This window comes from Mangifera indica, chromosome 16 (genome assembly GCF_011075055.1).
Source record: "Mangifera indica cultivar Alphonso chromosome 16, CATAS_Mindica_2.1, whole genome shotgun sequence".
Classification (NCBI taxonomy): Eukaryota; Viridiplantae; Streptophyta; class Magnoliopsida; order Sapindales; family Anacardiaceae; genus Mangifera; species Mangifera indica.
In genome coordinates this window covers 595,070-613,036 of record NC_058152.1, presented here as the reverse complement: position 1 = coordinate 613,036, position 17,967 = coordinate 595,070, and the positions used below count along the sequence as shown (strand labels likewise).

At 33.4% G+C, this 17,967-nt stretch overlaps 4 protein-coding genes across 5 annotated transcripts; 2 read left to right on the top strand and 2 right to left on the bottom strand.

Annotated features, from left to right (window-relative positions):
- Window positions 1–269: 269 nt before the first annotated feature.
- Window positions 270–5,013, bottom strand: LOC123199210 (calcium-dependent protein kinase 28-like). 2 transcript variants are annotated; one of them, XM_044614123.1, is made up of 13 exons: window positions 4,878–5,013; window positions 4,359–4,761; window positions 3,733–3,863; window positions 3,409–3,450; window positions 3,211–3,322; window positions 3,035–3,113; window positions 2,696–2,865; window positions 2,133–2,259; window positions 1,805–1,920; window positions 1,600–1,707; window positions 1,414–1,476; window positions 976–1,149; window positions 270–856 (listed from the first exon to the last, which is right to left on the bottom strand). In XM_044614123.1, the coding sequence occupies exons 2-13, from the start codon at window positions 4,728–4,730 to the stop codon at window positions 689–691; spliced, it is 1,662 nt and encodes a 553-aa protein (XP_044470058.1). In that variant the 5' UTR covers window positions 4,731–4,761; window positions 4,878–5,013; the 3' UTR covers window positions 270–688. The 2 variants fall into 2 exon arrangements, with proteins under 2 accessions (XP_044470058.1, XP_044470059.1); XM_044614124.1 differs by lacking the exon at window positions 1,414–1,476 and having other exon boundaries at window positions 4,359–4,997.
- A 3,556-nt stretch (window positions 5,014–8,569) lies between these two features.
- On the top strand, window positions 8,570–12,521 carry LOC123199765 (RNA demethylase ALKBH9B-like). Its single transcript, XM_044614817.1, has 6 exons — window positions 8,570–8,847; window positions 9,024–9,596; window positions 10,240–10,325; window positions 10,686–10,996; window positions 11,091–11,162; window positions 11,886–12,521. The coding sequence occupies exons 1-6, from the start codon at window positions 8,673–8,675 to the stop codon at window positions 12,172–12,174; spliced, it is 1,506 nt and encodes a 501-aa protein (XP_044470752.1). The 5' UTR covers window positions 8,570–8,672; the 3' UTR covers window positions 12,175–12,521.
- A 938-nt stretch (window positions 12,522–13,459) lies between these two features.
- LOC123198826 lies at window positions 13,460–14,137 on the bottom strand. Its single transcript, XM_044613613.1, has one exon. It carries the CDS (start codon window positions 14,076–14,078, stop codon window positions 13,512–13,514), a length of 567 nt encoding a protein of 188 aa, XP_044469548.1. The 5' UTR covers window positions 14,079–14,137; the 3' UTR covers window positions 13,460–13,511.
- Window positions 14,138–14,885: 748 nt separating this feature from the next.
- On the top strand, window positions 14,886–17,813 carry LOC123199206. The gene is made up of 3 exons (XM_044614109.1): window positions 14,886–15,041; window positions 15,980–16,842; window positions 17,156–17,813. The coding sequence occupies exons 2-3, from the start codon at window positions 15,983–15,985 to the stop codon at window positions 17,328–17,330; spliced, it is 1,035 nt and encodes a 344-aa protein (XP_044470044.1). The 5' UTR covers window positions 14,886–15,041; window positions 15,980–15,982; the 3' UTR covers window positions 17,331–17,813.
- The last annotated feature ends 154 nt before the right edge of the window (window positions 17,814–17,967 follow it).

The following is a 17,967-nucleotide window of genomic DNA, read 5'->3' as shown; positions in this document are numbered from 1 at the left end:
GTTGCCATCAACCATCTCTTCAATTTCCCACCATTATAAGGTTGAACCCTCCCATTCGAGCTCCAAGCGCATCCAGATTGGGCAACGCCCCTTGGGACCGAAAGGGCAACCTAATAATTACAATTTTGCAACCAACCTTGGACTTGAATATAGCCAACGAACAATGTTATTTATACTCAGTTTCAATTACTCATTTAGATACATAAATAATATGTTATTATATGATTAAATATTATTTTATCTTAAATTCAAAATTAACCAATTATGAATTCTCAAAATTAGGTATACTTAGTTTTGTTGTATAGGCAACAATCAAGATTCTATTTACAAGTAATTTCCTTTAACCACCACATAGTGTTGATTTCTTCTCATCATAATACTAAGCTCTTGGTATAAATTTAACCTCACTTCAGAAAACATCTTTTTCAAAAACATGTATAAACATGAGTGAATCCTGATACACAGATGTACACACAGGCAGCAGTAGCACCATCTGTTATGGACTCGTCTTCCTTGCAGACATACTGAAAACATCCAAGCCAAGACCTCTCTAAGCCAAAAAAATGTTTTCAAGATCCAAAGACGTAAGCTCATTGTTCAAACTAAATAGGTTCCTCACGTAGCCGAGGAGCTCCATCCATCCCTATATCCTCTTATTTCCCTCAATTCTACAACTTGAAAGCTTAATTTACAACGTCCTGGAATGCTGATGGCCAGTCGGGCTACCACTCACATTTTGTGAACTAATGCTTGCAGTTCTTAAAAGCCTGCGGAATTCCGGAAGGCTTATTCTCCCATCTTTGTCAATATCTGCCTCCTCAAGAAGTGGGTCAATTGAGCCTCTTAAACCCGTATGCTGAAACAACCGAAAAAAGCAAAACGACTTTTAACTCATGAACTTAAGAATGGTGTTTTCATTCTGGACAAGATAATTGTTAAGTGGGTGATCGTTTATTAATGATAAATGTTACTCACCATTCTAAGTTCCTCAGGTGTTATAAACCCATCTCTATCTAAGTCGAACTTCTCAAAAGCAGCCTGTGATCGATGTTGCCACTTCTCAGAGTTGTGTTCCTCCAGCTGATGCACATGTAGTGTAGCTGCAACAAATTCACGGAAATCCACAAGCCCATCTGTGTTGCAATCAATCTGCATCAAAAACATCAGCAATCCTGTCAAAATATATCATAGAAAGCAAAGAGTTTTCACATAATGGAAATAGATTGATTTGTCGAAGGCACTTTATCAGTTTTAAGTAGGAAGGAGAGCTTGTAGGCAAGATGCATTTAATAGCAATAACGGAAAAAAAATTAAAAACTTCGACAAAATAAATAAGACAGGGCTGCCACTGAAATGAAATAGAAAAACAGATAGTTCCATTGCATGAGAGGAAAATGAGGAGCCAGTGTTCACCGCTTGAAGAATCTCTAACACACGTGGTTCCTTCAACTTAAAGGGAAGATCTTTCGCCAGGGCCTGTACTGAAACCATCCTTGTCAGCAGAAAAAACCAAAAAAAGACTGCATGCATGAGAATAAATGTTCTCTATGAGACGAATATAATAAGGAAACCATCAGTAACAGTGACAGGAAGGTTGACCTGTCTCATCTCTTCAAGACTGATAGAGCCATTTTTGTCTACATCAATTGCATCAAATTGATCTTTGAGATCAGATAGCTCCTCTTCATCCAGTGTGCTAGCTAATGCCTGCAAGACAATCAATTAATCAAAAAGAAATTATCAACAACAACATCAACTTTATTCTATCTAGAGAATGCTCTAAAATTAAAATAAAATGTCTTACTCTTAGAGCAAACTGTTTCAATCGACTGTACTTCACAAATTGCCGCATGTTATTCAAAACAGATATATCAATAGGAATCTCAGATGCATCTCCTCCTTCTCTAACCCATGGATGTGCTGCCAAACAAATAAAACACTACTTGAAAATTTGATCAAGCAAAGCAGTAGGCCACAGAAAATCACCTTTTCGCCCTATAAGAGTAACATTTTTCATTCTCAATTTTTCAGTTTGCAATGAACCATCTTTTTTCTTTATTTTTTTCTCATTAGCAGCTTGTAATGCATTATAATATCAATTTTTTGTTTCCGAGCGATAATTATACACATACATAGTGCCTGAGCAGCTGTTAGTCTAGCCCGAGGATCCTTCACCAGTAACTTCCTTACAAAATCTATGGCACTATTGCTTATAGTTGGCCATGGTTTGCGACGAAAATCAGGCTTGCTCCTTAAAACCTGTGGATATAACACATTCATTTCACTAGACAGCAATAAAACAACAGAAACAAAATGTCGATTTATCTAAGATACATAGTGATTAAATCATGTGAGATATTTATTACTAAAAAAAAAAAGATATTAATATACATAACACAGGAAAAGAAGATATAAATAAAATCTAACACACACACACATATATATGAACTGAAATACAGGGCAAAATGGTGTCCAGTTTCTTTCTGTTAAAGTAGCATAACAGTAACAGAATATCCTGAAAGTAGACGCAAAGAGGTTCTGTGATAAGATCAGGTATTAATATCTAAGAAAAATCCACATATGCAATATTGTGATCGATACATCTCTACAAAAAAGTAAACACAACATTCATCACACGTTACACAGCCTAACATCAAGGAAGATAAAGGAAACAGAATTGAGAATTGTGTTACACCTCCTTGAATATACCATCCTCGGTCTTGTCCCAAAAGGGTCGCCTCCCACAGAGCAAAATGTATGTAATCACACCAATACTCCAGACATCTGATTCAGGTCCTGATTTTCGTTTCAGTACTTCTGGAGCAACATAGTAGGCACTGCCAACTATATCTTGAAACCTCTTCCCTGAAATATATAGTAACTTTAGGATTACATGGGCTTCAGGCTCAATAAAAACGGTCAATCACATCAGCGAGTGAGCATCAGTTGCCACTGACTTTTGGAATACTCAAAGTAGAATAAACAATGTTCAACTCTCTCATGAGGAAGCATGAAATGATTGAACTCTACTCACCTGGTTTTATAAAGTCTGACAAGCCAAAATCTGTAGCCGTCAAAGGCGAGTCCTCTTTGGTAGACTTAAAAAGAAAGTTCTACAGATAACAAAACATAACAAAGGAATTAATGTCAAGCTACATGACCCCAGAATATAACCTCATATTTAATCCATGCTAAAGTACTTGAATATACCTCAGGTTTCATGTCACGGTGTACTAAACCATGCAAATGACACTCAGCTGCAACTTTGAGCATCTGACGTACAACTACTGCAGCATCTTTCTCCGTATAACGGCTGTCCTTCCTGATTACAGAAAACCCCAAGTAAACAACTGCAGTAAAAAGCAGTACCAAAAGTTGTTCTTTTTTCAAGGATCTAAGAATACTCACTTGGCCAATATTCGATCCAATAATTCACCACCCTCACATAACCTAATCAAAGGCAATTCAATTAATACAGCAAGATGGAAACATGAAAATTTTTAATCAGAAGGGAAAAGGAGATATATATTGCAAACTAAGAATTAATACTGTAGAAAAATATAAAGATCAGACAAGAAATAAAAGGGAAACATAGTTAAATGCACAGCACAACAACTTAACAGTCAAACAGTTGAAAAAGGGAAGAACTTCAAGAATAATGCAATTACTTAAACAGCACACATGAACCCTGGAATAGTCAAGGAAATTAAAAAGCCCTCATATAAAACTTACTCCATTACAATATATACATAAGAATCATCTTCGAACACATTATGGAACTGAACTACATTCTCATGGCCTGCAAGAGCCTGCAAAATCTTGACCTCTCTCTTAACATCCTCGACAGCAATAGGAAGAAGCATCTGACACCAAAGCCAATGATTTGATTTGTAAACATTCACAGAACATTTAAAAAGATTCATAAATAAGTGAGCAACAATCAAAATATAACGAATACATTTTATAATAAATTTATCTTTTGTAAACAGTAAAGCAAAAACTTCAGCAACTGAGACACTTCACAGATGCGATAGCAATTCCTTCCCTCTCTTAGTGATGTCTTCTAGCCAAAATAAAGGGCAATCTAACAATTAAGGTTAGCAAATTATGCAGAAAAACATCAAAATTATGTCAAAACTTCAAAATTCTTCACAATAATTGGTTCTGTAATATAATAATTGCTTATCTTCACTAATACATGCGGACAGATTTACGTACTTATCCACATCATTAACGCAAAGAAAATAGATACAGAGAGAAAGTTCCATCAACAAAGATTTTCATTACCACAAAGCAACAAAATTGAATTAAATTGACCCTGAAAGTAAAACCCAGTTCGTAAAATAAGCCAGCCTTACCTTATTCTTGTCAATTTTCTTGACGGCGACACGATCTCCACTTGTCTTATCGGCGGCAACATAAGTGTATCCAAATTGCCCATGTCCCAATAATTTTCCGATGGAATACCTTTTATCAAAATCTTTTGCATACCCGAAATCCGTACGCTTCCCACACGGTATCATCCCAGTTTGTCCCTTCGTTTTGGCCTTGTCTCTTTTAGGATTCTTCACCTGCTGCTGAGTATAATTATTCTTAACATGCTTTGTTTCATTCCTTCCTTTTTCATTATTGGTCCGGTCTGTATTATCTTTCCGACGATGTTTGACGCTGTTGTTGTTGTTGTTGCTGTTGGAGCCACTAACTTTCGTCGTTGAAAGACAGAGACCCATCTTCAAATTATTGCAGTTTCAAAATGGTAAGCTGTTTTGAGAGAAGCAACCCATGAGAAAACTGAATAAATATTGACTGACAATCGACAGAGGAAAGAAGGGAGTAGATGGGAGGAAGAAGAGAAGAAAGAGGCAAGAAGAGAGTGCCTGGCACTGGTCAAAAGAGACTTTTGAATCATAAATTTGATCTTCAACGGACAAGTCTCTTTCTGATCGCCATGTCTCCCATTAAATTGCTGTCTTGGCTTCATCAGAAAGATGCCAAGCGTCGACTTGCTCCCATTTTTATAGTCATTTTTTACAGCTTTTTCCATTTCCTCAACTAACATATTTCAGTTTTCATTTTCTTTTTATACAAGTTAAAGCAATAAAGTACCATGTCCCACCCAATGTTGAAGAAACTACATTCCCATCCCTAGAATCCTTAAACTATACATGTTCACCCAAAACTGAATTCCTATGATAATTAATATAATAAAATAAGAATATAAGGCATAAAAATAATTTAAACTTCCCAAAATCTAGAAAAAAAACAATCTTAAATGAGTTAAAAAAGGTCAAAGATAATGTTAGATTACACATGAAAATATGTGATTTGTTTATTTACTATTCCAATTAGGGTTACAAACAAATTACTCATAATTCAGTTCGTGTCAAATTGAGTGTGACTCTATTATTATAAAATTGAGCTGAACTCTATTATTGTCGAGTCAAACATGAACTCATTGTTACTCAACTTAATGAGTTCATAAGTTCACGACTTGAATTAAATAAGTTTACTATTATAAACTTTGAGAAATTAAATTTATTGTTTATACCCATAAAATCTTGTTTTATGACTTTGAGCATAAAGAGTAATTGATAATTATATAACCTATAAGGTTTAATTATAATTTATCAAACCCAAGTTTTTCATAAATGCAGTAGAACATAACTCGAGCTAAGCAAAAACACTTGAATAACTTGATTGTAGGTTTGTAGCCTTAATTTCAACCTCTCGGTTGCACATTTTTTAGGTGTAATTCAATTAAAATACCCCCATAAAGATCTTGATTTAGTCATATCCAACAAGATCACATTTTGGTTAGTCGGAGTAATACGATAATTTAATTGTCCAATATCATGTCAAGTTTTTTCCGTTAATAAAGTTAGGTTTTGTGTAAAAATTTATAGTTTAGGAATTTAAGAGGTGAGAACTTGCGATTTCTCCAAAGTTTGGGTAGAAAAGATAATTCACCAAGCTTAAAACCTTGTAAAAATTGTAATGTGATATTCCTATAAATATTAATTATAATTACATAATGGTCTACCATATTTTACTGTATATCCAACTCAGTTTTACAAGGCGTCGGACCAAAGACTTGGTCTAATTATTTTGGGTCACTGTGACTATGATGTTATTATATATTTTATTTATATCATCCATTGTTGAATTAACACTGGTTCATGTTTGTTGTCTATTTTCGACACCGACATCGGGCCAACTTTTCAACTATATATCATATCAAAACTTATAATATCCTTGACTTGGTCTAATTCTTTATTTTAGGATTCAATTCGAATCAAACTAATTCAATTTAATCAGATATAATTTGAATTCGTTTAATTTAAATTTTAATCAAATTTAATTTAAAAATGTTAGTTTATTTTTTAATTCTAGTTGAACTCATGTTAGAGAGAGTTTAGATCAGTTTGTCTTGAATTCAATTTAAATTCATAATTTAGATTCATAATTTGAATTTCTGACTCATTAATAAAGACGTTGTTTTTCTCATTATTGGATAAAATAATAACATTTTGTCAATGAATCACAAACTAGAAATATAAATCTGAGCCATAAATTCACTAATGAATTTGAACTATGAATTTGAATTGAACAAAACTAAGTCATTTTTTATTCAAACCGAACTCAAGTTACCCTCAATTTTGAGTCAATAATTTGAACCAAACTTAAATTAGACTAATTTTTATTTAAATCAAACTTAAACTTAAGAGTATTTAGACTCGATTTAATTCGTACTTATCTCTAATTTTGAATATCACATATGACCATACAGAGATCTTGACTCTTCATTATTGTAAAAAGAGTAACAATTAAGATTATAAGAACTATTAATTAATATAAATACCAATATAAATTTGGGTTGTAGCTAAGTTAAGTCAAATCAAATATTGTTTCATTTGAATTTTAGCTTAACGACATTTAGGTAACAAATATGTATTGATTTTGCGAGATTGTATTAGATTATTGTCATAGAAGAGGCAAGAAACGACGAAATTAGAAATGTGTTACGCAAGAATATGAAAAACAGAAAAACATGTCTTTTTTATATTTTATTTGTTTTTTAAATTTTTTTAAAGATTAAATGATAATTTTACTTATTTATTATATATTTTTTAATTAATAAAACTAGGTTTAGATATAAAAAAAAGCTTTTTTAATGCATTTAAGAAATAAAAAGTGCTTTATAAACTATTACTTACGTGGGAACATGTAAATCATTCAAAAATCGAAGCCGCAAACATGAGCCACTCCTTGCCGACACATTAAAAACTCAAACCGTTTGGCCCAATTGAACCCAAATTTTGATGAACTGACTTCTCGCTATTTAATTTTTTAAAACTCTCATTCCTACGTATTATCTATTTTTGTTCCACAATTTGTTAGGTGTTTTTTTGTTAAATAATTATTTTATTTTTTATTAAAATTATTATTAATATTTAATATAAATATCAAATTATCAACATATTTTTACCAATTTAAAATTATCACTTAAACACTTAAAAAATATTAAAACTCTAAATTAACTTTAAAATATTATGTTTTGGTCAAATTTTTTGAGGTATAATTGTTATTTTTTAAGTTAATGATAGACATATTAAAAATTTCAAAATTTCAAAAGATCCACTAACTCTTTTTTAAATTTCTAAAATTTTTATTTAAATGTCTAATATTTTTAAAATTTACAATTCACTTTTGATCTTTTAAAAAAGGAAAAATATAAAAATAAAAGAGAAAATAATAAGAAAATAAAAAATAAAAAAATATAAGCAAAATAATTTTTTTGATATTTTTCTCAATATAATTCATTAATGAGAGAGAATAACAGATAAAAATATTTTTTTTTTTAATTTAAATAATGAGATTTTGTCGTTTCAACAAATGGGAATGGATTATGGTTTTTTGGCCAACCATTTGAAAAGAGGGCAACCAAGATTCCAAGCAAAACATTACAAAAGTAATTTAATAAATTTATGGTAACCTGTCACCATCAATAGGAACAAAATTAAAACTTTTGAACCTTAGTTTGGCTATTATTTACACGTAATTGTATATTTTATATAAAAGTTTATGTGAATTTGAATAATGTTACGGTTATTTTTAACAACTATGATTCCATTTTTATAATAATTAAATTGGATTTTACCTAACAAAAATATAAAATTTGCCAAGGGAGAATATCCCTTTGTAAGTTAACTGTACAAAAAATAACGTCATTTTTTAAATTATAAAATTGTACTTTTATAAAAAAATAGATTTTTGATTAATTTTTAACAATCAAATTTTTTTTTGATATTCAATAACATGAGCATTTCCTTTCTAAATCTTTGAATAGATATGAAAATAAATTTATTTTTGTTCGAATAACTTAAAACCTTACGGAGCGATCGCCATTTTGGGGATGAAGCATGTTTGCTCATTGACTTCAACTTGTACCGAACAAACAGTCACGACTTTAACGAACATTCCGTTTTCCTTAACCGAGAACAAGATCGATAGTTCCCTTATTAATCGAGTTTTTTGGCTTTTTCGGGATAGCATTTAAGCTTAAATTTAAAAAGACAATTCTACCCATCATACCTTAACAGCCTGATACTCATACAGCCACGACGATATCCTGGCTTTCAAACGATTTCGTCGAGTCTAAACTCGCCTCAGCCATGGAGAATGATCGCAACCAAGTTAGAACGGTCGATCCGTTTCTTCTACAATATCAGCCATCTGAACTCAGGATTGCCTCCGAATTTCTCGCCACGTGGCAACCTTACCTCTGCAGAGATCTTTGCCAGCACTGCACCGAAACCCTCGCCGATCGTATCCGTTCGCTCGACTCAGGTATTTGACTTCCTGTTTACTTTTTTAGAAAGTTTTAGTGGTGTAGTTGGCATTACTGTTGCCGTTGCCTTCTTGGTAGCATACTTCTGTGTATGTGGAATAAAATTACTAAAATATATTCTTCTTAGGGTTTCGGAATTTGTATCACAATTTTTTTTATGTTAATTTGTGTATAGATATTGACAATGGCAAATCGGAATGCTTAAATTTGGACGATAATGAAGCTTGTTCAGAAATTATAAATGATACTTGCGACACAAATTCTCTTGGAAGTTGGAAAGATGCTGCAGAAATTAGTTCACTGGCCAGTTGTGGAGATGGGGCAAATGGTTGTTCTGAGAATAAGCCAGAAGCTTCAACAACTGGTGGATTAACTTCTGGTTTGCCAACTCCACGGATATCCTGGGCTGACATGGCTCAAGAAGACGAGCTTGAGGAAGGAGAAGATTCAGAAGAACAACATGAATTGGATGAGCCAGTGGTTGATATTAATGTTTCATCTGGGGAATTGAGGAGTTCAGAGGTTCTTGTGAAGCCCCAGTTGTCCAGGGAACAGAGAGAGTACATTCGGTTTATGAATGTAAAGAGGGAGAAGGATTTCATTTGTTTGGAGAAGATTAAAGGGAAAATATATAATATTTTGAAGGGACTTGAGCTCCATGAGGGTGTGTTTAGTTCTGCTGAGCAGAAGAGGATTGTTGACTATATTTATGTACTTAAGGAGAAGGGGAAAAAGGGAGAACTAAAAGGTTAGTTTTGTTTTCTAGTTTACTTTGTATGTGCCTTTCTTGATTTTCAATTTGATGTAATTTTTTAATTATTTTTGTACGTAGGTTTTTACTTTCTGTGGAAAATTCTGAGGTTTGTGCTAATTTGTCTGATGTATCATGTTTTACATCACTATTGTCACATTGCACTATTCCTTGTATGCACACATGATACATGTGGTTGGTATGAGAACCTAATGTTTGTTTGGCAGTAACTTTAGATAAATATTCGCAAAAAATTGCAACCTTTGTTCACGCCTGGTGCAGCAAAGTGCCAGATTTAACTTATTGCTTCAATTACCCCACTTAGGTTGCTTTCAATTTCATCACAATTCTAATTATTTGCCAGTGTTAGATTTAGTTTATTGACTGATTATTGTGCTTGTATTTCTATCTAGCTCTGCTGTTCTAGGTTGTGTGAGTGAGACCTATACTAATCCCATTGGAACAATTTTAATTTTAATTTTAGATTTATATTACTGAAAGAATCTTACAACTCTATATTCTAAATTTTAGAACATTCTTTTGCTTTAAGCTTTAATGTCTTAAACATATATTTATTTAGTCATTGGCAGATGAACATTGCTGATGGACAGTAATTAACATATATCTGGGATATTTGCAGAGCTAACATACTCAGCACCCCAAAAGTGGATGAAGGGCAAAGGTCGTGTCACTATTCAATTTGGTTGCTGCTATAATTATGCGAAAGTAAGTTTTCTTTTTATCGTTGAATGAAAAGTATTAATCAATCTATCTTTCTAAACCCAAGGGTTGAGATTAACGGTAAAAGCCTTTGATTTGAACCAAGAGGTTTAAGTGGTTGAATTTCCTTGAGGTGTCCTACACAGGATATTATATATTTCTAGTTTCCTTGTTACCAAGGTCGTAGGTATGGAAGTAGCTGCCAGTTTTGATCCCAGTGAACATGTAAGGATTGTTTTCTAGGTATTAACAGAAAACAGGGGCAAACCAGTTGTCGTCATAATATGTTTTGTTAATAATGGTGTGGTTCCAATATAATCAAAACTTCTTGTTGTACAGTAAATGATTTTCATATCATTGTTGCAGGATAAGAATGGTAATCCACCAGGCATTCTCCAAGATGCCATTGTAGATCCTCTACCTCCTCTATTTAAGGTGATGATTAGAAGGCTGGTCCGGTGGCATATACTTCCTCCTACCTGTGTGCCTGATAGCTGTATTGTCAACATTTATGAAGAAGGGGATTGCATACCACCTCACATTGATAACCATGAATTTGTTCGACCTTTTTGTACAGTATCATTTCTTAGTGAGTGTAATATTGTTTTTGGATCAAACTTAAAGGTTGTGGGTGCTGGTGAATTTACCGGTTCAATTGCAATCCCCTTGCCTGTGGGGTAAGTACAAAATCCTTCCTTCCATGACTGTTTTTGTTTTGGTTCTTCTGGATGATTGAATTAGATTCATACAGTGAGTATTATTTTCTTTCAGATCTGTTCTTGTCTTAAATGGAAATGCAGCTGATGTGGCTAAGCATTGTGTGCCTTCAGTTCCTACAAAGAGGTAGACATCGCAACCTTTTAACAACAATTTGTGAATGTTTTTTGTCACTGTTTCTTTTAGTTTTAGGGCCGCTAAGTCTTATTTTGCATGGTCTTAAAAATTTGATTTTGAAACTGAGAGCGATAAATTGGATGTTGTATTTTTAAGATTTGATAATGCTAATCAGTATCTGAGATAAGAGTTGCAACAAAAAAAAAAAAAAAACCTTTGGTGGAAGGATTGTGTGAACATTTGTTTTCCTTTTCAACAAATTACATTTGTTCTACATTCTGTTCTACGTCAGACCTTTGAATGGGTGATTAGGAAGTTACATAGCTTGGGGGCCTAAATTACACTTGGGAGGTTTACCACCCATCAACAAGCTGCTGAAGTGGCAGGTTATTTGTCATGAAAGGGGAAAAATATGCTTCATTAATGAAGTTAATTCTTACACCTTTTTTGTGGTTGATTTTCCAATAATCTCATATTTGAACTATGAATATAGTACAAGTGAACAAGAAGTTGAAAATGTTCTTTGATAATGAAACAATTTAGTTTTTTTTTTTTTAAATTTTCTGTCTATTGTAAAGTTGGATAATGTTTTCTGTATATTCTACAAGATTGTCTGAAAAACAGCTGGTTACTGTGATTTCTTTCTTCTTATTTTCTTTTTTAACTAAAAGGAAGATTCTAAAGAATGATGATAAATACCTCCATAACTAGTGCACCTTGTGATTGTCTTAGGATATCAATTACATTCAGAAGAATGGATGAATCAAAGCGACCTATTGGGTTTGCACCGGAACCCGATTTGCAGGGAATTGAACCATTGTCTTATGACATGGAGAAAGCTGTAAGTTTAAATTGCCCTACATCTGATTCTCATTCAAAAAGGCAGCCAAGAAGAGAGTGTACTGAGAAGGGAAGGGAACATATTGAGCGAAGTCATGTCCATGCAGAACCTCAATACTTGAGTCGTTCTCGAAGAGGGCCTGCAAGTAAACAGAGGGTGAGGCCAAGCTTTGGCAGTTGATTCATTGATATTATCATCCAATTATGTGTTGGTCTAGCTCTGTATAGCTGAATGTCGGTTGCAGATATTTGGCTTCTTTCAGTTTGCTTGGAAGGTTTATTTCAAGTGCAAATCAGGTGTGTACAAGAAAATGGGTGCATGGTTGAGTGTTTATTCCTTCAGTACACTGCTTGTGCTGGTGTATTGCTACGGCATGTATTCAGATTACATTCTATTATCTGATCATTACACAACTTACTGTTATATGCTTGATAATCATTTATGTTGGGTCTGCAGTTGGTTTTAGGCTAAAAAAAAAATAATGCAATGTGTACTTATAATGAGTTATCAATAATAATGTTTCATCATTTATTGAGTATTATTATTATTATTTTTTAAATCATTCAATTATACGGTGATACATATTCAGTAGAACCTAATTAAGTACTCATTTTAAATGCATCATCTTTATCTTCACCTGCCATTAAGTGGCATGGTAGAAACCCCAGTAGTCATCTTCACCTGTTGATCTCACATATTTGCGAGAACTAGGCACTTAACTCGGTTGATCCAGTGTTGCCACGGAAACACAATCTCGATCTTACATGGTGGCAAGGCCCTGACAATTTATAGTGGATAGAATCAACGAGACCTAGTTCAGTCAAGAGTCTCTCCACTGTTGCTTGTGAAGGCGATGTGACAAACATTATCGCTCTACTATTACAAGTAAAGACAACACTGCCAGGAACGAAGCTCCTGGTTGTCGACAGTGGAGGAGGGTTGCTCTGGATCTGGTCAAGGCCAAACAGTTGTGCGGCAGCAAGATGTCAGCCTCGACGTCGAGCCACCTCTGCTAGATGATTTCTGAGCATTGTATTGTGTTGCCAATCAGTGGCAAAAAGGTTTCATAATCAAATATTTTATATCTTAGGGGTGGATTTCACCTAAACCTAGCTATCAACTGGTTCAAGCTGAAACCATAGGAGTAATACTTGTTTAAATTTGAATTTGAGTTTATTCAAACTAATATATGGTAAAGAATTACTAATTATAAATAGTATTATTAATGAGATAAATTGTATCAATAAATAGACAAATAATATAATCTTAAACCAAATTTCAATTCAAAATCAACTTATTAGAGCTATGTTTTGAATCCAATCTAAGTCAATTTTGAAAAGATCCACCCTAATTTTATTATTCTTCCTAAGATGAATCCGGTATCTTTCGGCATGCACACTAGGCAGCAAAGTCTGGAAGATTGAAAAAAAAAAAAAGCCAAAATAAAAAGGTGCAAAAAATATTGTATAGTTGAATTTGCAGCTGGTATTTATTGAACAGTGGGGAGCTGATGAATATCAGGACCCCTTGAACACGGAGGAAGGGGAGAGAGGAGAAGAATCCAACTGGTAAAGATTAATCGCCGGCCCGACAAACCGGAAAAGTATCCAAGCTCCAATCATGATAAAAATGGAGGCGTAAGCAAACTTGTTGAGCCAGAAAAGCATACCCTTCTCTCCCATGTAGAGTTCCATTGCCTTCTCACTGAGGTTCATGTCATCCCACTTCTTAACCGACGTCGTACTAGCCGGAGCTTGCATCTTTAAGGGACGTTGTTTATCCGTTACGCCATCTTCCATTTTCTGTTTCTGTCTTCTTGAGCGTCTGCGAAACCGTATCCCCACGGCGTCTGGTGGTGGTTTTATTGCTGGAGGAACTGGCTGTGGAGCATCGCTGCTGCCATCAGTGTTACTTGTACTGCCACTGGCGCAGCTAATGGGGATGATTCTGATAGATCGTCCACAGAAACCGTTTTTTCGGAGTTTTTGAGCCAGTCTTGTGGTGTTTGAAGGTCTTGAGGAGATGGGGACCCATGATGATGGTGGTTTTGACGACGGACTGTGGAGGATGGTGGTGGTGTTCATGGCTTCAACCACCGAATGGTTGGCTGTCCTTGTGCTTATCCATGGTAGGATCTTGGTTATATATCCAGGAAATTACAGGAACCCCCTAAAGTTTTACTTAATGACTTATTCTTATAAAGTGTTTTAATTTATCTGTTTTTAGTTTTGATTATTTAAAAGTATATTTAATTTAATAATAATATATTATTTAAATAAAGATTTATTGGCATAAATTAATATATAATTTTAATTAATAATAATAATAATAATAATATATTACATTATAATTGAGGTACGATAATTATTAATATTTAAATTGTTAATATGTTATCAAACTTAGTCTAGTATTAACATAATTAAATTGATTTTTTATTTTTAATAAATTAAAATAAAATAATATGAGTAATAAAATTTTAAATTTTTATTAAAGAAGTAAATTTGCAAATTTTTTTAAAATAGTAATTTTTTTTTCAAAATATCAAATTAATCATTTTATTTTAAAAATAAATTAAAATAATAACACTAATTATGTTCTATTAGTATCTTTAATATGCAATAATAAAAATTTGATTTTTTAATTAAAAATATAAATAATAAAATTATGTACATAAATTATAAATACAAATTTATGGATAAATAATTATATATTATTATATAATTAAATAATTTTAAATTAAAAATAAAATAATATTTAATTATATAATAATATATAATTATTTATGCGTATATTTATACTCATAATTAGTAGGTATAATACTACTCAAATATAAAAATTCGGTAATTAGATTAATTTAAAAAAGAAAAAAAAGTTGGTATTTGATAATTTGGTAATTTTATTAACTAAAATAAAGAAGGAAAGCATCTTATAAAAGGAAACACCAGCTGCCATCTTCAACGTTCCTTCACTTTTTCATTTTCAGACGCGCTCGTATAATCTGCTGCAGTCAAGCCCATCCAATTCTTCTGCTTTCCTGAATTTGCAAGGTGCCTTCTAGCGATCATCATCATTCTTCCTATATAATTCTTTCTGATTTGTCTCTATATTTCATGAATTTTGTTCTCATTTGAAGCATTTACGTCTACTATTTTCTTTTTTCTATTTTTTGCGAATTTTCAGCCTTTGCCTTTAAATCATAGGGTTTATTTTAAGATTATAATGTTGGTATCTACTTTATTAGTAGTGGGTTTCAATCAAAATTAGGGCTTTGTTGATTCAGATTGTTAATTCGGGTTTCAAAGGGTCTTGTGTGATCTTCTAAACGGTCAATCTTTTGTTTTTTCTGTTTGTTCTTGCTGGTGATACTTGGAAATTGGGTATTGTATTTTGTAGCAGGGTTTGTGTTTCATGACCTCTTAGGAAAAGTTACAGTAATTGGTAGGAAGCTTTTTGGGTCCTTAGTAGCGAAAGGTTGTCTTTGTGTTATCTGATCCATTATTATGAGCTGATTTGAGTATCGGCTTCCCCCATATTGATCTGAATTTGGAGGATTTATGTACTTTGGACATAGTTTTGTTCTATATATGCAAGTGATATAGTGTAATCTGAGTCTTTAACTTATCATAGATAATACAATCGTCAAAGTCTAGAAACTGCAAGTTCATTCAGATTCTTCAATTTTTTCACATTGAGGATTTGGAAGTAAATTGCAAAGCATACAAAGACAAAAATGTGCGAGTTATTTCATCATTAAAATTCATATTTAGGTAGAATCCCATATTTTGATTTTCTCATTTTACACATTGGGGTTGTAAACATCTTGTGCATAGGAAAGTGAATGGTTTGCAGTCTGTTAATAATTGTAAAGAGTGTCATCTGATAACTACTATGTATATTGTGTTGTTACTCTTTTGAAAAGATTATTTATCCTGTTTGTATCTTTTTGATGCTTGAGTCTTGATTGCTAAAATTTTGTGGACTATAGTGAATGGCATCTGAGGAAGATGTGCACTTCTCAAATCTGAGGTCTCTGCTTACGGGAGCTGATGAAATGCAAAACCAGGAGACAGAACGAAAACCATCAACAGATGAGATGTTCAAGAGGAACCTTATAAAGTTAAAGGAATGTATGGAGGGTTCTGATGGAGATACAGAGAAGGAATTAGAAGTTCTTTGGCGACGGGTAAAAACTACTGCAAAGCTATTGGCTTTCTTGAAATCAAAAGCAAGAATCATGGCTATCCCGGATTTAGCACATACATCATGTGGCATCAAACAATTGGAAGGTGTTGGTCTTCTTGATAAAAATGGTACTCCTTTATCCAGTTGGTCTAGGAACGTTGATCTTTCTTTATTTGATGGTCCTGATGAAGAGACATGGATTGGAATTACTAAACAGCAAGGGTCTATTGATGAACAGGATGGAGCTTATACTGTTGAATTACTTAAGTCTGTTCAGATGGTCACAGATGTTATGGAAGCTCTTGTTAAGAGGGTTATAATGGCAGAATCTGAAACTGCTATTGAAAAAGAGAAGGTAAGTTTAGGTCAGGAAGAAGTTAGGAAGAAGGCTAACCAAATTGAGAACATGTCTTTAAAGTTGGAGGAAATGGAGCGTTTTGCTCTAGTTACAAATGGTGTTCTGAATGAAATGCGGCAGAGAGTTGAGGACCTGGTTGAAGAGACATCAAGACAGAGGCAGCGAGCTGCAGAAAATGAACAGGAGTTATGTCGTGTGAAACGGGAATTCGAGTCTCTGAAATCTTTTGTTAGTACTCTTATCAGCGTGAGGGAAACACTTATTTCATCAGAGAAGCAATTTCAAACTATTGAGAGGCTTTTTGAACGGTCGGTGTGCTTTTAAATGCTTTGGCTTTACTTTTTCTTTGTTGTTGAGTATTTGCTTTGTTGAAGCATGGCCAAATTGTTCATGTTCATGTGACCTAAAAATTTAGTATGAGCTGGTTCCTTAGGAAGTTTTCTCCCCCCACCCCAAACCAAATAAAATGGAAAAGCTTTATATAAGAAAAGTGGTTGACATTTTTATAATGGCAGTGTCTATGTTCAACTCTTATTTGTGTACAACTCTAATAAGCAGCATACTGCTTTTTTGGTTGGGAATTTTTCAGAGAGTTTACAATGTTATTCTGTTGTGAAGCAGGCTAGTTGCTAAGACAACACAATTGGAGGGTGAGAAGATGCAAAAGGAGGCTGAAGTGCAGAAACTTATGGAAGAAAATCTGAGGTTAACTGACCTTCTTGACATGAAGGAAGCTCAACTTTCGGCCATGAATGAGCAATGCAAAGTAATGGCATTGAGTGCCTCAAACATTTAATCTGGTTGGGTTTGTCTTGTACTTGTGCTTGTTGGCATGGCATGAAAATTGCATCAGAAGGTTTGTCTTGCATCCATACTTGAAAATGTAAAATTATGAAGAGGTCATTGACTTGTTATGAGCTGCTGGTCTTCTTTTTTATGTTGGAAAACTGAATCCAGGAAGTATGAATCAAAGTGTGCCATTAGAATGAGAATTGTTGTGTGAGTTCAATAGTTTAGTAGGTTTTACATGTATTTGGTGTAGGCTGCTGGCAAATATTGGTTTCCTGTTGATTAGAGGGCTGTAAACGAGCGTAACTACTTGCCAGTTCAGCTATTGATTAGAGGGCTGTAAACAGTGTAACTACTTGCCAGTTCAGCCATTGTCAAGCGGTTGACAAGCTTGAGCTCACTGTTTCCTGGTTTGATGAGCTTGTAAGCTTTTGTCTTAGATCGAGTATAATATTAATAAACTCTCAAAATCTCATATTTACCATCCTAACCTTTTCATCTTACTATGACAAATTTCATTTGTCTCCCTAAACTTTTAAAATTTGCATATAAAACTCAATGCGGAACTTTCAATACATGATACAAAGTTTCAGTTTTTTTGACTGAAATTTGTTGACGTAAGCCCAAGACAACATCTTTCTGCC